This window comes from Phyllosticta capitalensis, assembly GCF_038381095.1.
Source record: "Phyllosticta capitalensis strain CBS 128856 chromosome Unknown BKA78scaffold_1, whole genome shotgun sequence".
NCBI classification, from domain to species: domain Eukaryota; kingdom Fungi; phylum Ascomycota; class Dothideomycetes; order Botryosphaeriales; family Phyllostictaceae; genus Phyllosticta; species Phyllosticta capitalensis.
In genome coordinates, this window is record NW_027117439.1 from 1 (window position 1) to 20,752 (window position 20,752).

General features: G+C 55.6%; 7 protein-coding genes and 1 non-coding gene across 8 annotated transcripts; 2 read left to right on the forward strand and 6 right to left on the reverse strand.

The window, feature by feature from the left end:
- Positions 1-24: 24 nt before the first annotated feature.
- On the reverse strand, positions 25-1,188 carry BKA78DRAFT_348142 (uncharacterized protein; the record flags this gene model as incomplete). The annotated part of the gene is made up of 2 exons (XM_066890585.1): positions 25-898; positions 945-1,188. Coding segments are annotated over 2 exons (1,118 nt in total), but the record flags the coding sequence as incomplete, so codon positions are not given.
- Positions 1,189-1,704: 516 nt separating this feature from the next.
- BKA78DRAFT_348143 (E1-E2 ATPase-domain-containing protein) lies at positions 1,705-5,081 on the reverse strand (the record flags this gene model as incomplete). Its single annotated transcript, XM_066890586.1, has 2 exons — positions 1,705-4,616; positions 4,673-5,081. 2 exons carry the CDS (start codon positions 5,079-5,081, stop codon positions 1,705-1,707), a joined length of 3,321 nt encoding a protein of 1,106 aa, XP_066748633.1.
- Positions 5,082-6,831: 1,750 nt separating this feature from the next.
- On the reverse strand, positions 6,832-8,103 carry BKA78DRAFT_348144 (putative Sin3 binding protein-domain-containing protein; the record flags this gene model as incomplete). The annotated part of the gene is made up of 1 exon (XM_066890587.1): positions 6,832-8,103. The coding sequence occupies one exon, from the start codon at positions 8,101-8,103 to the stop codon at positions 6,832-6,834; it is 1,272 nt and encodes a 423-aa protein (XP_066748634.1).
- A 475-nt stretch (positions 8,104-8,578) lies between these two features.
- Positions 8,579-11,427, reverse strand: BKA78DRAFT_300853 (DNA topoisomerase). Its single transcript, XM_066887307.1, has 4 exons — positions 11,110-11,427; positions 9,327-11,066; positions 9,111-9,236; positions 8,579-9,006 (listed from the first exon to the last, which is right to left on the reverse strand). The coding sequence occupies exons 1-4, from the start codon at positions 11,401-11,403 to the stop codon at positions 8,959-8,961; spliced, it is 2,208 nt and encodes a 735-aa protein (XP_066748635.1). The 5' UTR covers positions 11,404-11,427; the 3' UTR covers positions 8,579-8,958.
- BKA78DRAFT_300857 (uncharacterized protein) lies at positions 11,411-13,029 on the forward strand. Its single transcript, XM_066887308.1, has 4 exons — positions 11,411-11,811; positions 11,859-11,999; positions 12,044-12,194; positions 12,244-13,029. The coding sequence occupies exons 1-4, from the start codon at positions 11,431-11,433 to the stop codon at positions 12,642-12,644; spliced, it is 1,074 nt and encodes a 357-aa protein (XP_066748636.1). The 5' UTR covers positions 11,411-11,430; the 3' UTR covers positions 12,645-13,029.
- Positions 13,030-15,950: 2,921 nt separating this feature from the next.
- Positions 15,951-17,308, reverse strand: BKA78DRAFT_300860 (uncharacterized protein). The gene is made up of 4 exons (XM_066887309.1): positions 17,252-17,308; positions 17,089-17,205; positions 16,537-17,043; positions 15,951-16,488 (listed from the first exon to the last, which is right to left on the reverse strand). Exons 1-4 carry the CDS (start codon positions 17,279-17,281, stop codon positions 16,324-16,326), a joined length of 819 nt encoding a protein of 272 aa, XP_066748637.1. The 5' UTR covers positions 17,282-17,308; the 3' UTR covers positions 15,951-16,323.
- A 1,982-nt stretch (positions 17,309-19,290) lies between these two features.
- On the forward strand, positions 19,291-20,108 carry BKA78DRAFT_83 (uncharacterized protein). Its single transcript, XM_066893820.1, has one exon. It carries the CDS (start codon positions 19,397-19,399, stop codon positions 20,063-20,065), a length of 669 nt encoding a protein of 222 aa, XP_066748638.1. The 5' UTR covers positions 19,291-19,396; the 3' UTR covers positions 20,066-20,108.
- Positions 20,109-20,654: 546 nt separating this feature from the next.
- BKA78DRAFT_t37 lies at positions 20,655-20,752 on the reverse strand. The gene has a single exon. It is a non-coding gene; the product is annotated as a tRNA-Glu (tRNA).

Below are 20,752 nucleotides of genomic sequence, written 5' to 3' on the forward strand. Positions count from 1 at the left end.
GAGGGGCCTTCGTAGTCGAGGGACTTGATTTGCCTGTCCGTCTCCATGCTGCCGTACAGAGAAACGGTGCTGTTGGAAAAGGTAACTGGAAGCGCCATGATGCTGGGCTGCAAAAGACAGACCCGCGTGTGCTGCTGGGGCGTGCCAGTCTCATTGCTCTTGAAGTACGAAGTGACGTTGAGACCGCCATTGTACCCCGTGTATAGAGACATAATGTCGTCGTCACCCCAAATCTCGACGTCGGTTGAGAAGAGCGTGTAGCTCCCGCCGGCCTTCAAATTCCCGCCCAGTGCCTCTTCCACTTCCGACGTGCAATTTGCGTGAAATCCAAAACTGTTCAAGGTAGCGTTGCACAAGTCGCCGCAGTAGCTGTGCTCCAGAATCATAGTTCTGCGACTGCTGTACTTGCGCATGATGGCGGAGAACCCGCGCGTCAAAGCCGAGGTTTGCGACATTGCTGCGCGAGAATAAGTCGTTTGGCCTGTGTATCCTTCCGGGAGTCTCTGGGCCAGTTTGAGGTGCATGGTGCCGTTTGTAGGGAATATAACGTTGTTGTCGATGCCAGCAGCGGCTTGATTGACTGGAGATCGTGCGCTCGAGCATATCCAGGCGATGAAAGCGAGGCCGTTGAGCAGGCCGAATCCGCGAAAGACGCCCTCGAAAGCTCCAAAGATGGACTGTCCGGCGTTCCAGTGGTAGTGCAGTCCGGCAATGGTCGATCCTTTGAGAAGCTTGCGCCAGTAGGACAAGGTCAGGCCTTGGGCGAATGCAAAAGAGAGGAGCATGTTCATCACGATTGCGAGGATGGACAAGTAGGTGTTTGGCGAGTGTCCCCAGCCCCAGGTTCCCGATATCTCTCCGTCGCTGCTCAGCAAGACAGCAACCACTCCGGCGGCAGCTGCAACTGTTAGCCTCGACAACATTTTCCGGGCGAGCCGACCTACCACCAAGATACGCTATTATGGCGGCGAAGCCCACAAAGGGAAACCTTGCCCAGAACCCCGGAATCCAGTATGGACTCGTCTTGAAACCATTCGCTTCGTCAACCGAGCGCGTCGTGTGCTCCGGCATTTGATCTTTCTTCATCCCGGGCGATAGCAAGTCCTCCTGCGAGACATTCGTCAGAGCTGGCGAGTACGGCGGCAATTCCAAAGCTTCCGGGGGCTCGTCTTCCCGTCTCTGCGTCATGGCGATTGGTGGAATCGGACAAGTCGAGTTCAAAGCCAAGAGATGTTGCACTTTTGAACGTCTCTACAACTCCGCATTTCAGGAGCTTTTGCTGGTCAGTGCACACGAGAAAATCAACTCGATCGTCGGTGGCCATCTCATCTGGGCGGTAGAAAAAGTGCTTGATTGGGATCAGCTCGTATAGCACGGACCAACGAGCAAGATCTCCATGAGCAAACTCGTGTTTGCCAGCTATAGATGGATCGTGCTATAGCAGCCTTACCGCGACTTTCGGGCGGCCCGACAGATCGACGTGTTTGGTGTTGTGAAATAGGTTGCTTGGCCTGCCAAATCACGTCCTCGTCCTCCGCCGGCCGGAGCCGCCGCAGCGTACAGAACCAGATCTGGAAAAAGAGAAGCGAGCGTCTTCCATCGACCGACCGACCGACTTACTGGGAACAAAATGAACGTGTCTTCCATCGCGACAGACCGACTTCTTCAAACAAGGAAAAAGAGCGACTTCTATTCAACACACCGTCACGTCCACCTCTTCGTAAACTTCATGTGCACCGCAATCGCAATGACCGGCAACACGCTCACGACCTCGCCCAAGCCCGCAAACTGCGGCGGAATACGCACGCCGTTCGGAAAAGCGCCCGCAGCCAGTAGAATGGCAAAGACATTGTAGACGAAGCTCCAGACAAAGTTGGCGCAAATGCGGCGGAAGGCGCTCTGCGAGATGCGCAAGAGGACGAGCAATCCGGAGAGCGAGTCAGCCGTCAGGACAGCGTCGGCGGCCGCCGCTGCGACGTCTGTGCCGCCGCTCATGTGCACGCCGATGGTGGCTTGAGCGAGGGCGACGCTGTCGTTTGTGCCGTCGCCAACAAATAGGACGGTCGCGGTTAGGTCGGCGAGGAGGTGTTGGATGTAGGATTGCTTGTCGGCTGGAGAGGCGCGGGAGCGGACGTTGGTGGGCGGAATACTGAGAGCGGATGCGACGGAACGGACGGCGAGGTCATCATCACCGCTGACGATGGACACATCGATGGCCGAGTCTTGCAGGTTGGTGATGATGTCTTTTGCTTCCGGGCGGAGCGTGTCTGCGAGGCCGAATGCTGCGTGCAGAACATTGTTGACAGTGAAGCAAAAGACGGTCAGGCCTTGCGACAGGAGAGACTTGACTTCTGGCACTGCTTCCACGTTGAGCCAACGACAGTTGCCTGCGCGCAAGACCTTGCCGTCGATGAATGCTTCAACTCCTTTCCCAGATACAGATTGCACATCATCGACAGTTGTTGCCACAATTCCCTTTTCCTCGAAGTGAGTTGCAATGGCCATCGAAACAGGATGTTTGCTGCCACGGACAAGCCCAAAGAGCATGCTGACTGAAGGGTCCTCGAGAATGACCTCCCGCGCAACGCTGAGCTTGCCTTGCGTCAAAGTGCCCGTCTTGTCAAAAACCACATGCGAGGCCTTTCGGGCGACTTCGAGCGTTTCTGCGCTTTTCGCCACCACGCCATTTTCCGCAGCGATGCCACTGGCCATGACGATAACCATTGGCACGGCCAGACCAATGGCACACGGGCAGGATACAATCAGTGTGGCAATGGCGTAGGTGATTGCCTGCACCGCAGCATCAGACGCGCCCATTCCATCACGCCCGATTCCTACGCCAATCCACACGACAAACACGAGAGCGGTAATGGCAACAATTACCGGGACGAACCAGCTTGCCACCTTGTCCGCCAGGTCCTGAATCTTTGGCTTTGACATTTTCGCCTCGTCGACCATTGCCGCAATCTTTGCAACGGTGTTCGATCCCGGCAAGCGCGTGACTCTTGCGAGCAAGACGCCAGATCCGTTGATTGAGCCTGCAATGAGGGAGTCGCCCGAGGTTTTCGTCACCGGATTTGCTTCTCCAGTGATCATGGACTCGTCGACTTCTGAGTTACCGGAGACGACGGTGCCGTCGGTCGGAACGCGAGTCTCGGGGAGCACTTTGAAAACATCGCCAAGCTGGAGCAGGCGCGTGTCGATTTCCTCGTCCGCGGGAGAGAGCAGGGCGGTGGATGCCTGCAAGGAACGAACAGAGACACTCTCCACAGCCTTTTGCCGTGCAAGCGCGCTGAGAAAGCGGCCTACCATGATGAGGGTGACGAGAAGGGTCCCGGTCTCAAAGAATTCACCTGTAGAGAGAGGCTTTCCAGCGACAAGGTAAGCAAAGGCGACGACAGAAAATACGTAGGCCGCTGTCGTGCTGAGAACAATGAGGAGGTCCATCTCAATGACGCGGGAGAAGACAAGACTGCGGACAGCGCTCGAGTAGAAACGGCCAGCAACGGCGACTTGGATGATGGAAGCAAGAGCCAAAGAAGCACTGCCGTACGCAACTTCAAGTTCTGGGAGTGGAGCCCAGGCCATGACCAGGACTGGGATGGTGAGTAGCGCGGAGAGCGCAGTTTTGAGGCCTGTGGTCCAGACATGCTTGCGACCAGAGGAGATTGAGGGAGGAGGGCGGAGCGGCGCCAATTGAAGAGGAGCACCGAACGAATTGACCAGTTTGCGCGCGCCCAGAATCTTTGGATCATACTGCAGCGCGACTGTTTCCCCGTCCACGACTGACACGCTGACAACTCCCGGGGGCATGTCTGTCTCCGCAAAGGCTTTGGCGTTGCCCGGGGCAAGAACTTCTATCGTCTCAAGATCTTCGCCGTCGTTGGCGACCTTGTCGAAATTGAAGCCAGTCTCTTTCTCCAGACGAGCCTGAGCTTGTTCGGCCGACAAGACACTCAAGTCCAAGTCAAACTCGGCTCTTGAGAGGAGCAAGCTGGTCTGAGGGCGAGTGACTCCGGGAAAGGCGCTGAGAGATCGCATGAGCTTCGTCTCGCAGCCCGTACAGGTCATACCGTGGACAGTGAAGACGACGTGCTCATTCTGGTCATTCGTGAGTCTGCGCTCGAGGTCAATGTCGTGTTTGACCGATGAGTGAGCACCATGCTTCGTAGCGTAGCAATCGTCTCCTGAGGAAGCGGACTCTTCTCCTTTGGAATTCGAATTCCCACCACAGCAGCCCTTCTGGCAACCCGGCCTCTTCTTGATGATCGGGGGCTTGGAGCAACACGCAGCTCGACACGACGCCTTCGCACCACTGCCACCGGTCTTGCAGCCAGAACCGATGGCCTCAACTCCAGTTGCATGGCCATAAGACTCAGGTGACGCAGCGCGAGGAGAACGGCGCCTCCGCCTCAGCGTTGCGCTCTTGGTGCAACAAGACTCGAGATTCCGCGCCAGCAGAGCGCGGCAGATGCAGCCCAGGGCCTCGAGAGATTCGCTGTACTTTGAGCGCGTCTTGCGCTTGTGAAAGTCGCAGGCCGAAGAAACGGTTCTGCCGGAGAGGGAGCAATCATCTTCGTCGCATTTACGGAGCGCGAGTTCGTCGAGGCAGCGTTCTAGCAGTCAAAGATGAGCAATCAGATGGCGACAGGGCAGGATGGGAGGTACGCACCGTCGCAGCACTTGGTCTTTTTCGCTTTGCCTTTGCCCTTGTCGCTGGAACTGCACGCAGCACGCTCGCACGTCTTCTCTGGTGAAATGGAGCTGTTTTCCTTGCTCCGAGGCGCAACTGGCGATTTGTTGCTTCCAGAATTGCACGCACTGGCGCAGCCTCCGGTTGCGGAATGTTCGAGTTGGCGAGGGGCATCAGGACCCGAGCAGCAGTCGTCGCCTGCATTCACGGCAGAGGAAGACAGCTTCTTTCCAGCACAGCAGGCATCAGCACAGCCTGTAGTCGCAGGTGGCTCAACTTCGCGAGGTGGGCCAGTACGCGGGATACACGCGTTGCCTTTATCGCGTATGGAGGACGTGGGCTGCTCCGTGGTGCAGCAGGCATCACCTTTCTCCTTATCGAAGGCCATCGGCTTCTCTGCAGCGCAGCAGGGCTTTCGACAGGTTTCTTTCCCGCTGTCAGCGTCGAGACATCCAGGCGAGGTTTGGCAACAGCCGCGCGGAACAAAGTCGTCGTCGGAACCGTTCCGCGATGGATCTTTGACCTTTGTGTTTCTGCAACAATCGCGCTGCCCATCTCTCTCGTCCTCATCTCCAGCTCTTTCTCCTACGACCCACTCCTCTTCTCTTCCTCCAGCCATTTTCATCCCAACGAGGCCGTCGCAGTCCTGCGCGACGGTAGTGCCAGAGCTCGAGTTGGAGCCACAACCATCAGTCCCAGCTCTTCCATCTCCATGCCCATCGCCAGGCTGTGCTGAAGGGGAACAGCAACCGGACATGATGGTGGTGTTTTCGCGCGGCTTCCAACCGTCTTTTCTGTTTGCTCGAATCGAGAAGAAGCAAGGAAAGCAAAGCAAAGCAACCACCGCAGAGCTCGTGGGTTCCGTCAATAAGCGGGCGGTCACGATCAGTCGAGAAAGAAAGATGCGCACCAAACGAAAACTTGTCCTTGCCGAGCAGAGGGAAGACTGAAGAAAAAGAAGAGAGAAGATGGCGGTCTGGATCTGCAGAGATTTTAGGTAGTTGGTAGTTGGTAGTTGACTCGACGTGACACAGCTAGCCCGGCTGGGGGACTGCGGCTGATAGCTCGGCTATTTACTGTGAACAGCATGCATTATGCGGCCGAAAAGAGGCAAGCGTAGCACGCGTAGGGGTTTATCGTTTGGCGTCTTAGCTACATGTAGGTAGTACTTGTGCGAGTACATAGGCAGAGAAGTGCGAGTCGTGGCATCTACGTACACACGGGCAGTTCAAGATTCAAAGATTTTCCTGAATAGTGTGTTGAAAAGCGCTTTTGCTCTTGCTGCCTCATTGGCAGCGACGCCTGCTTGATCATTTCGTAGGTATGCAGTAGTCGCGAGTACACTAGACTCTGCGCGCTTCCTTCATGGCTCGATTCCAATCCACCTATACTGCTTTCCACCTGAATCTGATGGAACTATCGCTTCTCCCAATTAAACAACAACAGGCCCAACAAGGCCAATACTGCTTCCAGCTCAATTCAGTACCGGCAGTTTCAATGTATGCCGCCAAATTACCTGCTCGCAACCGCCAACCGCCAACCACCAAACAAACACTATTCATCATCCACCTCATCCTCGTCGCCATCATCTCATCCCATCATCATCATTCAAAAAATAGAAAAACCAAAGACATACTCGACGTGAGTTGAGTTGAGTAGTTAGCGCTGCCCAAAAAATGTCGCAGAGAGAAATCTATGTCGGATCGGGGCGGTCGTCAATGTGCCCGAGGGAAAAAGGTCAAAATGGCCAAAAGTATGGATGAGAAGGGCGTTAAAAAGGCGCGGTGGTGATGCGCCAAGGTGCGAGCGTGGGCCAAATGTTGTTCTTGTTGTTCAGCGCAACAACTAGCGCTGTTCGCGGTATCAAAATGTGTAAGAGTCGTGGGAGTAGAGATTTTAGGTCGAAGTACGTCGTACACTCGCGCAAGGGAGGGAAGAGTCGCGAGTTGAGTCGGATGCGTGAAGAGGGTTGAAATGTTGCGCGTAATCGTGTCGTGAGATGAGTTTTGGAGTATGTTTTTGCGCAACAGGTGTGACGGAGATGCTGATGGTATGACGCGCTGTCGTGGTGGGACAAGGCGTCGGGTGTCCGTCCGATTTGAAATTCGTAAATCGAAGAAGCCGCATGCCAGGGACGCCTACATGGAGCCCATTCTCAGCAGTGCTTCGGCTGCCTCCCTCTCCTGCAGGCTCTCTGGGAGACCCGCCATGCCGGTCCATCCCTTGTGTGCGGTTGGGCGCTCTTGATAGCTCATCGACACCCCGCCTCGCGACGCTGGACGTGCCTGCGCATGGCCAAAACTCCTCGATACCGGGCTGGGCTTTGCTCTCGCCGTCGTGGCTTTTGACAACTGGTTGTAATCGCGCACAACGCCGCCGTTGCCGAGACCACCTCCATATCCGCGATAGCTGCCCTGCCGCAGCATCTCGGCGCCCATGCCGGCCCAATCTTCCTCGTCTGTGGCGTCATCCTCATCGTCCAATTCCAGGTCGTCGTCCATGGCTTCGGGAGCAGGCGGTGAGTCATATCCATCGTCTTCTCCGTCCAGCGACATCTTATCGGCCTCGTGCTCGGCCATGTGCATGTCGACGTCATAATCAGAGGGATCCCGGCCGCTGAGGGCGGAGCTTGCGGCCCAGCTCCCAGAATACAAATCCTCTCGGCGCTGAGAGGGGAAGCGCCGGGCCGCTCGATCGGCGACGCGTGGGATTTGGAGACCACCAGCTCCAGCGCTGGACATGGCGTAGCTCTCCGGGACGCTCGCGGGCGGCGAAAAGGCAGCCAGGGCGTGATGTGCAGCAGAGCCAGCGACCGGGATGCCGTTCGGCGCCGACGCCGCTCCCGCACCCGCAACGCGGTCCGTCCTCGGTTGACCCACGATATAAGCATCCCAGCGGCCCCATCCCACCTTCTCAAAAGCCGTCTCCCCGTCCGGAATCGAGGCGGCGGCGGTGCGGCTCTCGAGCGCAGCAACGACCAGGCGGCGCGCCTTGGCCTGCGGAATGCGCGAGAATCCCGGAACCGTCTGCGCCAAATTCATGAGAATGTGCTTGATGGCGACGGGGCCGTTGTTGAGGACAATGTCGGCGAGGTGGTGCCTGGCGAGCATGGCCGGAGTGATGGTGGCCTCGGCTTCGAGGCCCGACAGCGCGGCGCTGGAGAGAGGGGCGGGATGCTGGCCCGCGTCGAGCAGCTCGACGTCGGAATCGACGTGGACATTGTGGAGGTTGTGAGTAAGGGAGGCGTGTGGCTTGCGCTGCGGACCAAAGGTCGGGGAGATGGAGTTGGGCGGGGTGGGCAGCATGGCGGAGCGGTGGTTTCCAGCAGACGTGTCGTGGGTCTTTGGAATTTCCACGGAAGCGGAGAGGTTGGAGAGGAGGGAGACGGGCTTGGAAGGGGCGGTGGCCATGTTGGAAGTTGGGCGAGTGGTGGTTTCTATATTCAAAGTGCGAGTACGAGTCAGCGAGTGCGATAGGAGATGCGAGAGTTGTGGAGCGTCCTAGGGGCAACCAACAGGACAGGCAAGCTTCTAGAGGGGACAGGTGGAGTTCTGGAGGGTACGCGACGGGGCGGGAGGGCGTCTGGACTGCTGGTACTGGGTCGAGGAACGGCGGCCGGAAGCGGAAGCGCGTAGTCGGCGTGTGCTGATATAAGAGCGGGCTGCTGACAACCTGGTGGGCTAGACAGCGGCGCGGGCGGACTGGGCGAGACGAGGCTGGACGGCTGGGTGGAACAGTGTTTGTTGTTGACTTGGTTTGGTGTTGTTGCAGAAGCGGAGGTGGTAGAGTGGTGGTAGGTATAAGGGTAGGGTAGGGTAGTAGGCGTAGGGTACGGTCGCGCATCAGGCTAATGGTTGACAAAGGAGCAACCACTGCGGCGGCTTTGGACCCTCATTGGTCGATAAACATACGGAGCATATACATTGGGATATGGGCTGCCTTCCAACATTTGCGACACGCCAGACCATGACTCTTGCTTCCTCTATACAAACCGGTCAGATTGTTATTATTGTTGTGGTTGGGCTCCGGCTCCAGCATCGTCACGCGCAGGGCGCAAGAGGGGAGGTTCCCTGTTGGTCGCAGCACTCGCAGTCGTCCACTCGTCCTCGACCTCGTACAACTACAGCACATCGCCGACGACGGACGGCAACCAACGGCATTCCTTCTCCACAACTTCTACCAACACTACTCGTGCCCTCGAGGCCCTCCGCCCCCGCCGTCTCGGCATCCCACCTCTGCCCGCACCTCTCTCCACGTGCATGTCCTCAAGTCCGCCGCTGGACGGGCTCGTTGAGGACATACTTGCGCATCGCCTGCAGCATCCCCAGTGTTAGCCCCTCATGCTCGTGCCCGAATGCTTCCGTCTGCCACTCTGCGCTACACGTGCCCGTCTGCGCGCTTCCCGAGCGACACTTACATTCTTGAGCAGCCCGAGATTGGCCGTCGTGCGTGCAAAGACGTTGCGATATTGGTGGATGCTCGCCTGCACCACGTCGTTTTTCGTCATCGTCCCGGCGCATATCGCGCGCATTTGCTCCTCCATCTGCTCCCCTGGTCGTCAGTGATCCACGCACAACACGCCCGTGGGGCCACCCGAAATTCCAAAATTCAAAAAAATAAAAAAATCACGCACCTGCTTCCGCAAAAATGGCTTGCTGAGGCTCGTCTCAAACCCAAACTCGTCGTATCCCATGACCAGAGCAACTCCCAGCGTCGACGGAATCAGCTCTTCGTTGCCGCCTCCACCGCCTCCTCGTGAGCTGGCAGCAGCGCCCCCTCTGCCACGCCCTCTTCCTCTACCACCCCTGCCGCCTCGTCCCCCTGGCTCCTCACCGCTACCCCGTCCGCCTCCACCTCCTCGACTCCGAGTCATGACGTAGGAGCGAGCTTTGATCTTTGCGATGTGCTCCGCCATGGTCGCGTCAGTGCCGATTCCGTTGGCATCCATCAATGCAATGAGCTCTGGCTCCGTGAGATACCCAGGAGGCGACGTTTGGCCTTCTCCCATCAGCGCCTCGGCTGGCTCGAATTGCTCTCCCACGTCAAAATGCGGTAGCTGTTGGCTGCTCTCCCACTTGTCGTACGGATACACGTCGAGATAGTTGCGCTCCAACACCCGCAGCCCGTGCGCGTTGAACGTCTCGCTGCCGTAGAGAATGTCAATGTCCGTCGCCTCGCCCTTGGCGTCGAGCGAGCAGCATGCGAGGAACCGTCTCACAACAAACTCGTAGACTCGTCTCTCATTGTCGTTTTGGAGCGCCTGTCTCGTCGTGTAGTTGACGGGATGGATTGGCGGATGGGCATGGTCGTTGTTTCTGCCGCTTCGTGGCTGGCTGAAACCTCCATTCATGAGGTGCTGCGCAAAGGCACCCCAGGCTTGATCCGGCTGCTGTTTCTCAATGATTCTTCGGAGGTCGATGTCCTTGTCAAATTGATCCGTCTCGGTACGCGGGTAGCTAATCCATCCCCTTTGGTAAAGAGCCTCGGCGGCCGTCATGACGGCCTGACTGTCCATGCGAAGGAAACGGCTACCCATCTTTTGCAGCTCGACGGTCGTGAGGGGCAAGGGCTTCCACTTGCTGGTCGGCTTCTTTTGCATCTTGGTCACCTTGGCGTACCTCGCGGCCAGGCACCGCTCGTAAATGATTGTGACGGCCATGCGGTCAAACAGGTGGACCCGTTTCCAGTTGAAGTTGACCTTGACGCCGTCTTTGACGTGGGCCACCTTGATGTTCCAGAATGTCTCGGGCACAAAGTTCCTGACGCGGAAATATCTCTCGACGACGAATCCCAGCGTGGGAAACTGGCATGAGCCGTAGCTGATGATTTCTTTGTCGCCGTGGACGCGCTCAATGACAGGTCGCAGCTGCAGCGTCTGCAAGCGTGTAAAGGCGGCGCCGATGCGAAGGTCCAGCTCAATGCGCGCCTCGACGGCTTGCGCCTGTCTCTCGTCAAGGTCGACAGGACGGCGCGCGGCCATGAGAACATGCGCCCTTTCAATATTGCTGAACCTTGCCCTCTTGACTTCAATCCTGGGGTTGCTCTTGAATGCTTCGACACGAATCTCGGTGCCAATGTGTTCTCCCTCGCGATCGCAGTCAGTCCAAATGTACAGGGCCCTGGCGCCTCTCGCTTGAAGCTCGATGTTTTTGGCAATGTGCTTCTTGTCTGGATAGACTTGCTGGGTCACGGAGGTGTCGAAGAGGGTCGCAGGATCGCAGCTAGTCCAGTACTTTGTATTTGGCTGGTCGAAGTCCAAGTGCTTCAAGTGTCCGACGACCGAGGTCATGACGACGTTGCAGTGGCCCCATCTGGGACCGAAATCGTAGGTGAATTCATAGTTGTAGGTGTATTGGCAGTTTGGCGCTCTGTTCTGGGCAAGTCAGTGGCAGTCATTCAACCTTGGGCAAACGTACGGAGCGCATTTGACCGCCAGAGAGGTGCTCGGCGACGGCCTTTGCTATGGACGGCTTCTCCGCCACGCAGAGGATTCGCGGCATTTTGGGGGGTGATCCATGGGCGGTGGCGAGTCGTTTTTGCAGAGCAGACGCGGAGCGCAGAAGAGGGAGACGCGTCGAAAGCATCGACGGCGGATGCTGCGTTTGTCGAATCGCCGCCAGTCCTGTCGCGTCGCCGATCTGGACCGCGGCCCGGCGCCCTGGGACCCTGGCGTCGATCATCCTTCTTTGCGCCGCTGTGACGTGATCCATCTCCAAACTCCATCAACACCATCCACCATGCCTCTCGTCGCCGCCAACATGGCGCTGCCCGCCCTCACCTCTCTCAATGACTGCGCCGACTTTTCCAAGACCGTCGCGCCCTTCTGGCCGCAATTGGCGGCCCTTCCGCAGCAGATTGTCGACAACATCACAGACCTCGACGCGCTCAAGGCCATCTACCTGTCCACCAACCCTCTGGTGACGGGCTTCGCTCTCTCCCTCGCCCTCGCTCCAATCTTTCTCACCCTCTCCGAGATCAACCGCAACTACTCCCAGGTCGACCGCATGTGGAGCTTGCTTCCTACAATTCACGTTGCCAACTTTACAATCTGGGCGCATCTTTCTAGCTCCCCGACGCAGCTGATTGACAATGTCTTTGCATTCAGCTGTCTCTGGAGTGTACGTCACGACAGTCTCCTGCTCGGTCTCTCCGCTCACGGCTGCAGATTCGTTTGACCTTCAATTACTGGCGCAGAGGCGGGTACAGCATTGGCTCCGAGGACTACCGCTGGGAAGTAATCAAAAGCCATGTACACCCCGTCATCTTCTTCCTCTTCAACGTCACATTCATCTCGACTATTCAGAGTGTAAGCATGTCTTTGTCCCCACGTATTCCTAGCTGACTTCCCAGATCCTGCTCTTCCTCATTGCAACACCTGCCTACGTCCTTCTTCTCAGCTCCCACGTCACTGGCCAAGGCATGACCATGCCCGACCTGATCTTTTCGCGCGTCCTCATTGCTCTAGTTGTCGTCGAATGGTTCGCAGACCAGCAGCAGTGGAGTAAGTCTTCCGCCACACGATCTCGTCCAGACTGACATCAACTCCGCAGACTACCAAAACGCCAAACACACGTACCTCCGAACCGGCACCATGCCTCCCAACAGCCCGTACACTCGCGCAGACTTCGACCGCGGCTTCAACACGCACGGCCTCTGGTCCATCAGCCGGCACCCCAACTTCCTCGCCGAGCAGGCCATCTGGGTCATTCTGTACCAATGGGGTTGTTTTCACACACAGACGATATACAATTGGTCGGGCCTCGGCGCTCTATCGTACTTGATGCTGTTCCAGGGCAGCACGTGGCTGACGGAGTTGCTGACGGCGGGCAAGTACGATGAGTACGCCGTATACCAGGAGCAGGTCGGCCGCTTTTTCCCAAGCGTGACGGTGCTGTGGAAGGGTGGGTACACGCCGCCGACGAAGGAGGCGAAGACCAAGAAGGAGAATTAGACGGGCATGGGGATGGCGGTGCAAGAGTTGGGATACGCATAGAGGGTTTGTTTACCGGGGCAGACATCCGGCCGAACGCGTCCAGTATTTCCTCTTCGATCCTGGCTCCCCCCTCTCATCCTTTTTGGGGCATTCTCCCTTCCTCCCGCCCCTCATCAATCCTCCAATACCACATTTCTGCGGCCTCTTCGGTCATCACGTCGCGCTCTTTTGCATCAGCATTAGAAGACACGGTAGACGGCGCTTGTGTGCATAGCGTAGCGACTTGTGCCCCTCACACGCATTCAACATTCAACATTAACCACATGGCTTTTGGCTAGAGTTGACCTAGACAAAGAAGCAGATGAAAGCTCTTGTACAGAACAATACATATATCGATACCTCAAACTCCGATGCGCTCCCACTTCACCTGTCCAGCCACTGTTTTGTGTTCGTTCTCCTCTCGGATTTGCGCGTCATCCTCGAAGGCAAGCAGGGCTTCTTTTGACGCTCCCCGTCGCTGTCACCGTTACCGCTGCACGATTCTAGCTGACGCCATGACATGATGCCGCAGTGCAGCATTTTGCACCGCTGAATCTCAAAGGTAGGTAAGTGTCGCGCGTGTAAAATGCCGAGACAAAAACGGTTTGGCTGCCCGGAGGCGGAGCCAAAGGAAACCAGTATTGGAAACGGGTGGCAATACTGCCCTGCCAAGTCAGCGCGTCCGCCGACCTTTTTGCACGAGCGCAGAGCAAGCGCTTGTTGACTGCGACCAGGGCAAAGATTGAGGTCTTTTTATACTATCAACCGGCCTCCTGCAACGCAACAGCCGCGGCCAGCTGCGCTGCTGCCTGCTCTGCCTGTCGCACATGACTACTTCCTTGGTGGCTAAGCTGCTGAGCAGGGCAGCGCAGTTTGCCGCCCATCAGGCAACATGTCACGCGTCGTATGGCGCTTTGACCGCCGGGCTGGAGTATTTAGGGGAGAGGGGAGGGGGCAGTTCGCTCATCGACAGTTCGCGCTCACTCCTCAACTGACCGGGTGATGGTGTGTGCTGTGGAAGGGCCCACTGGGCTTCCTTGCGCAATTTTTCCAGGAATTTACTGCTGGTTTTGTCGTTCTGTTGCCCACGAGGTTGATCGACCCGACCGACCGGCCTGTCAGTCTGCCTGGCTGGTCGTCCTCCGCCCGGAGCAACGGTTTCATCAGTGAGTTGAGACATTTAATGCCGCTGCGATCGAGTGATGGAGATTCCTTTGCTGGGTCAACGATGTGAAGAGGACATCGATGGCATTTCCTTTCTAGAGCCAGGATCCAGAAGATCGAAGGCGGCGCGCCAGCGACACCACAAAGCCGACGAAAGAAGTGCCCCTTTCCACTTTCCATTTCAGCTCGCAAATAAGGTTTCCGTCGACAATTAGAGTGAGGAACTCAGCTCTGTTGGCGATTGGGAGTTTGAGAGAGAGTGTTTGTGAGAGCGGCGGACTTTATACTTTGTATTGGTCGGTAGGTGCGAGGTGTGCGCGGGACTGCTATAGCAGGCCATGAGACAGCGGCCGACGCGGGCGAGGCGATTGTTACCGAGGGAGAGTCTTAGAGAGTGTGCCTGGTGGCATCCAAAGGCTTTTGACAGATCGATCCTGTCGGGCTGTTGTTCAATGTTGTGGAGTAATGGAGCGCTACGCAGTCTTTTGGCACTGTTTGAGAGGAGGGTGGGTGGTGCAGGCGAGCGGACGGTGGGGCGAGCACAACGAGAGAAAAAAGTGCAAGCGGTAGTAGATGCTATGTGCAAAGCCAGGAAGAGTGTAGATGTTTCTCTGTCTGCTTTTGCAGTCAAAGCGCGTTGATGGCAGTAGAACTTGGAGCGGGCATAGGAAGAAGCAGGGGGCTTTTATACGCGAGTATTGGACTCAGTGGCCTGGTTGGTGAATCACGAGCTGACTACGAAAAAGCAGTCACAGGACCTTCACTCTCATGGCTGCTGTGCCGCAAAAGTCCTTGGGTCCTGACAGCGATTGGTGTTCTGCATTGTTCCGTGGTGCTGTGCCGCACTTGGATCGCGTCCCGTTTGCTTTGCTGAGATGGTTTTGGAAGGCTGGGAGGGGGCGGTGAGATTGACGAGCGAGGAGCGGAACAAAGTCAATTTTGGCTCCGTGTCTAGAAGGCAGAAAGTGAACCATGCATGATCGAAGGTTTCGAAATCTTGAACCTCTGTCGGCGATGGCGACTGAGAAAGAGACTGGGGCAGGGGTGCTTTTATACCTGACTAGTAGACGATACTGATGCCTACAGGTAACAGGTCACGAGAACGCGAGCGAGCGTCCTGCGTGTCGTGTTGGCGTTTGGGCTGATCGAGCCAGGCAAGTCGTCGACAGGCGGTCGGTGGGCAAGTGCTCCATCGACACGCATTGTTGCTGGATGATGAAGCGCAGCTTTGACTCTTCGATGGAGTCACAAAATGCAATCGCATGCCACTTTGACTTCCAAAGATGGGAACACTCTCGCAGGTTGACTGTTGATCCAACAGGAGCAAAAAAGAAGTGAAGTCCTGAGTAGGGAATTCCCAAGGCCAGGCAAGTACTCAAAATCTTGGGGGTCCATCTTGAAATCAAACACCAGAGGTTGACGCCCTAAGGAAAAGAGGGAGTGGCTGGCGAATAGCGAGACTTTTATACCCACCGCTTGGTGGAACGTCAGCTGAGAAGTCATGCGAAGAAAGAGCGTCAGGGGTTTGGCGGCAAGAACTTCTCGCTCGAGATCTTTGATCCAAAGTCTTCGACGGACATGTCGGCCGTTCAGCGTTGTCACTGAACAAAGATTTGTTTCTCCGTTGGTCGATAATGCTGCGCGTTCTTGTGGTAGTCTGATTCTTGCAATGACAGAACTCTAGCAAGTGTAGATGGTAAAAAGAGCAAGATCCAAGCAACGGAGGCGCCAAAAAGTGTAGGACTCATAGGTGCGGCGACGCCAGAGAGTTATCTCTTGCAACATCTTCAGGCAAATTGAATCTGCAGACGAACAGTGCCTTGGAGGGAAGGAAAAGGGGATGTGCGAAGCAGCGCATTTATACCCATCCTTTGGGCGCCGGTCGAAAGAAGTGTCACGCGTCCGCTTACAGAGTAGCTTCTCGCGCTACTAGGGGAGCCTGATCGTCTCTTCATTGTTACAATGTAGTGCTGCTTGCGAATTTAAGATGCTTAGGTGCGGCACGGCTGCGAAGTCAGGAGCTTGACGACCGACTAAGAGGTGGTAAAGCCCGAGTCAATCCTCCGGACAGAAAAACAAGACAGAGGTCAAAGACACATGCGACGCACCGGGCGGTCAAGCCAACAAATGCAAGTAGTTGTGCATCACGCGTTTCCCACGGCGGATGCCGCTGAAGAGAGTCGCTCAAACCAATGCCGTGAATTTCTGGCGATGTAATGCCAGTCGAAAATCCCAACCCCAGATCTGAATAGTGAAAATACCCCAAGCAATCGCATCTCTCCTTTCTCTGACCGATTTACCGAACTGTCCAAAATGTGCCAATCTCAACCTTGCCGCAGACCAAAAAGTCGCTCAAAAAATAGTCTCCAAGTATTCACGCGATCCCAACTGCAAGAGCTTCCACCAGTGTGGATTCAATGCAACTCTTCAAATCCATCGTCGCGTCTCCCTCTGCTTCTTGAAATCTCACTTCCCGCTCGCATGGGAAACCAGATCACGCAGGGTTGAAAAGTCTGCCCCAGCCAGACTTCTCGGCAACTGGGGTGACGACTGGGGCAGTGACTGGGGCAGCGACCAAAACACCGGCTTTCTCAGCAAGCTGCACGACGAACTCCAAGCAGAATAGGCCGATGAGGTCGATACCAGCTCTCAGAAGAACCTGTGAATGTTAAAAAAAGCAAATTGGAGGGTTCAGAGAACGACATACATTGATGAACCAAGTGAACCAAGTTTGCGTAAGGAGGCTCTTGGCGGATTCCAATTGCTCCTTCAACTTAGCGATCTCATTTTCTTTGCAGGCGATGGTGCTATCGAACATGGCGGTGCTGGTGCCGTGAGATCTCCTGAGACTATCGATGTATTCCCAATGCTTGTTCGCGAGCTCACGCTCTTTCTTCTCATGCTCGCAGACTGTCTTGTCAAAGACTCGTTCTTTCTCGGCCAAAATTGACTTGAGGCCTTTGATCTCGGTGTTCTTTTGCTTGAGCAGTGCGTCCGGCTCAGCGATCTTGATTTCCGACTGCGCGACGCGTCGGTTGAGCTCAGAAATGCCGGGGGCTTGATCTTCGAGACTAGTGGATGCGGCGTTCTTCTGACGAACGGCTTTCTGGAGTCGGCTGATTTCTTTTTCATGGTCGACGCGGCTCTTGGCAAGAACGTCCTCAAATGCTTTGATCATAGCATCCCTCGACGCGATTTCCACGGAATCGAAGATCTGTCATCTTTAGAACAGCGCAAATCAAGTGTACATCGTACCTACCGGGTATCTGAAAAGGACAGCGAAGGCGTAGATCATCGTTCCAAGAAACACGACGAAACGGACGGCGAGGAGAGTGAGGCCATCAAACGGGAGGCGGAGGTCGCAGATGAACGCGCACTGAAAAACAGTTAGAGAATGAAGCAAAGCTGCGAAGAGGACTTACCGCGAGAGAGGCAAGGAAGAAGAAGACCATGCGGTGCAAATCGAACGACGTGATGACTCTGGAGATGGGATTGACGTAGATTGATAGTGTCGTAGTCCAAGATAAGTAGCTCACGCTGCGCGCGGCGAGCGACATGATGACTTCAGAGACGGGAGATATTCAGAACTGCAATCTCGTAGTTGAAGATGGGAGGAGGTGGTGGTTTGGTCAGGTGGAAAGGAAACGGAGGAAGACGAAGGTGGAAAGGTGGTAGGTGGACGACGAGCGAAATTAGTCGCGGTTCACTTTCAATTCACAGCATATCCACTTGCGCGGTCCCCTTCGCGCGCCGCTGACAAAGAATCTGGAGGGGAAATTCTGTGAGCCATTTCGACTGCATGATCTGGCAGTCACTCCGCCATAGTATCACGCATTTGTTTCTTTCTTTAGTTTGTACATCTGACCAAGCCACTGTGGAAATGCTCGACGACTGGCCCACTCACCAAGACTTCTTGCTTCAGTTTAGTAAGTGAGAATGCGGGAGGAGGCCATGTGTGCATAGATTTTTTTCATCATCTAATGCTGATGTCCCGTGCGATGTGACGATGATTGTTGCCATCAATCCTATCTTGTGCTTCTGGAAGAAAGAGAGCCCAACAAAAGTGGGCTACTCATCTGCTCCAAAATAAAGGATTGTTGCTTCGGCGTCGCCATGATCTGGTCCGGGAGGAATGGCAGCCACTGGGCTTTTATACCCGAATCCAGCCACTATTCGGTAAGGAGGTCACGCGTCAGGCTCTTCCTAGTCACGCGTCGGGCTTTTGTGTCGCTGGTTCTGGACTTACTGGTATAAAAGCGCCAGTGACTGACGGCTACTTCTCCTGTACTCCAACAAGCCACCAGGATTCCTTGACAAGGCGTCCAATTTGTTCAAGGTTGCAAACTGTGTGGTCTCTTTTGTGCACCAGACTTACTTGTGTCTGTTTTCGAAAGCTGGAATTCAAAAACTGGTCAGGACTCCTGTGTTTTGCGTCAAAGCAGGAAGTCACCAGTCTTCAACGAAGCATGATGCTGTTGATTGTCAATCCTCCCCAAAGAGCAGGGATTGAAAGCGACTGACCGAGAATCTCGAAGCCGGGCGGGCAAAAGAGAGTAAAGAAACGGCCCGGCGACACTTGCTTGCAAGTCTCTTGCGGGCCCCACCAGCAAAGAAACGGCCATTTTTCCAATGAGGAAACAGACTGGAGGCAGGAAACAGTGACGTTTTATACCTGCCCGTCAGCTTTCCACGTGCTAAAGATTGACCGTCGGGGCAAGGATATGTCGTAGAAGCAGGCTGTCAGTCACGCTGAAGAAGAGCGCCACGTGCGAGGGCACATTCCCAGAAGTACGCTTGGACTCCGGTATAAGAGCGCAGTCTCCTCCGCCTTTTCCTTAGCTGCAAAGGGATTGAGATGCTTCGCAGATGCGAAAGACTCCACGCGCCAGATGCTGTTACTGTTTGGTTGGTCCTCTGGGAGTTATCGAACATACTTTGTTGCGTGGGCTTTGGTTGGAATATTCCTTCCGCAGGAGCTTGGGGTGATTTTCCATTGAGCGCTGTCCTCAAATAATGAAGCATCATCGCTATGAGTCCTTGATGATGTACAACGAAGTCCCGGGTCGTTTTGTGAGCGAAGAGGGAGTTGCAGCGACAGAGGAACGAAAGTGCGTTCTGCAAAACAGCGCAGAACAAAGTCTTGTATTTTTTCTTTTCTGGCAGTTGGGCGTCTCACAAAGGAGTGTGTCTCGAAGAGATTGCAAGACTCCATCGGCGCGGACTGTTCTGATGGAAAAAGGAGAGGTGAGCATGGAAGCGGAGGCCTTTTATACCCAGCGGTATGCCTTCAAGCGGCTGCAGATCACGAGCAGCAGCCTGGTTCCAGTCACACGAGCCCAAGACTCTGCGGTGTGAGTGGTCTTGCTCGCATGTATAAAAGCCTGGCGACTTTCTGACTTCCTGTCTCGCTACCTTGCTGTGAAATGCAATTTTCTCTTGTCTTAAGGACCACAATTCAACAAAGAAAAGTACTGTTTGCCTTTGTGGGTCTCCCAGACAAGTGTTGAGCGCGTTGATCTTTCAGGAGGTCTTCGAGAACTGGTCTCCCTCATTGTTGTCGGCATGTCATGATGACGAAGCGCTGTCGCGTTGTATTCGTGGTGACGCTGAGCTCCATGTTGCCGTCACATCTCCTCTTGCCTGCTTTCGCGTCGCTCCTGCGAGAAGAAGGAGGGGAAATCCACAATGCCGGGCCAGCCACGGGGCAAGACAGAGTGAACAGGGTGTGCATTTTGCTAAGGACGCCAGCAAGTGCGCGTGTAGGACTTCAGGCTCCCATCGACGGCGGTCGGTCCATGGAGAAAGGAGAGTCTATGGTAGAAGTGGTGGGAGTTTTATACCCGCCAGCCTGGCATCCGCTAGCAGTCAGCATTCAACGAATCAACACACCTGATGACTTACTTCCAGACGCCTTCCACGTGTCCCAACCTCCTCTCGTTGCGTCCATCACAGCTATAAAATCCTCCTGTCCTTGCTCTTACAACCCCGTACTGTCCACCACTGCTAGCTCCAAGGCATGCAGAGAAGACCCGTCCGAAACACGCAGACGTGACCCACCTACAGCCAGTTATCATCACTTGTTTCTCTGCTGGACGCGGCTGCAATGCACGCACTCCGCCCAGCGACACCCAAAGTCCAAGTCAAATTCAAAGACCTCCTTGACGCGCCGACGCGCACAGCCGCCGCGACACAGCAGCGCGCCGCAGCACCATCTGCCAACGCAGCTCATCACATAGCTGATGCCTCTCGTGGAGTCCAATAGTCGATACCGGTCGAAGAATGAGTCCAAGCCGTTGGCGCAAAGGCCTCGATGCTTTGATATGCGAGATAGCTGCGCAAAGGAAGAGTCTGCCCAGCCCAGGTAGTGTGTTGCGTACTGCTGGAGTTGCGCATAGAAGCTGTCGCCACCACCGCCGCTGTTGCCCATGATGGTGTCTTGCAAAGATGATCGCGTGCTAGATTTTCGATGCATCCATCCTCCTCCTCTTCTTCTTCCTCGTCTTCCTCCTCTTTATCCAAACCACCGCTCACCAGCGCATCCCAAAGCAGCAACACAGCGGCCCTCTTCTCTTTGCTCCATCGCCAGGCGACAGGCTAGCAGCCAGCACTCCCCTCCAGCGTTCTCTGCTCAGTTCTCACAGCGAGCAAAAAGAACAGAAAACGGCCGTCCCACGGTCCGTCCATCCACATGCGTCCGAGCGCCTCGGCGTCCGTCAGTGCTCACCAAAAAGTCGGGCCTCCTCCCAGCCCCACCACACACACATCCCCTCCCCCCACCCACCCACCAAAAAACTGTGCGCAAAACAAGAGCGCAAAAGCAAAAGATTCCGTCGCCGGGAATTGAACCCGGGCCTTGCCGGCGCCTTGAAGCGAGTGGGACTCTCTTTGAGAGCGGCAAATCCTAGCCACTAGACCACAACGGA

Excerpts from the sequence above, each read along its gene's own strand:
- BKA78DRAFT_300857 (XM_066887308.1), top strand. The coding sequence starts at position 11,431 with ATGCCTCTCGTCGCCGCCAACATGGCGCTGCCCGCCCTCACCTCTCTC. Across the intron at positions 11,812-11,858 it reads CATTCAGCTGTCTCTGGAGT|ATTCGTTTGACCTTCAATTA; the intron begins GTACGTCACGAC and ends TCACGGCTGCAG. Across the intron at positions 12,195-12,243 it reads CGCAGACCAGCAGCAGTGGA|ACTACCAAAACGCCAAACAC; the intron begins GTAAGTCTTCCG and ends TCAACTCCGCAG.
- BKA78DRAFT_300860 (XM_066887309.1), bottom strand. The coding sequence starts at position 17,281 with ATGGTCTTCTTCTTCCTTGCCTCTCTCGCG. Across the intron at positions 17,206-17,251 it reads TCTTCCTTGCCTCTCTCGCG|TGCGCGTTCATCTGCGACCT; the intron begins GTAAGTCCTCTT and ends ACTGTTTTTCAG. Across the intron at positions 16,489-16,536 it reads GGTTCACTTGGTTCATCAAT|GTTCTTCTGAGAGCTGGTAT; the intron begins GTATGTCGTTCT and ends TAACATTCACAG.
- BKA78DRAFT_300853 (XM_066887307.1), bottom strand. The coding sequence starts at position 11,403 with ATGGATCACGTCACAGCGGCGCAAAGAAGGATGATCGACGCCAGGGTC. Across the intron at positions 11,067-11,109 it reads CTGGCGGTCAAATGCGCTCC|AACAGAGCGCCAAACTGCCA; the intron begins GTACGTTTGCCC and ends TGACTTGCCCAG. Across the intron at positions 9,007-9,110 it reads ATCTCGGGCTGCTCAAGAAT|GCGATGCGCAAGTATGTCCT; the intron begins GTAAGTGTCGCT and ends GGGATGCTGCAG.
- BKA78DRAFT_83 (XM_066893820.1), top strand. The coding sequence starts at position 19,397 with ATGATGACGAAGCGCTGTCGCGTTGTATTCGTGGTGACGCTGAGCTCC.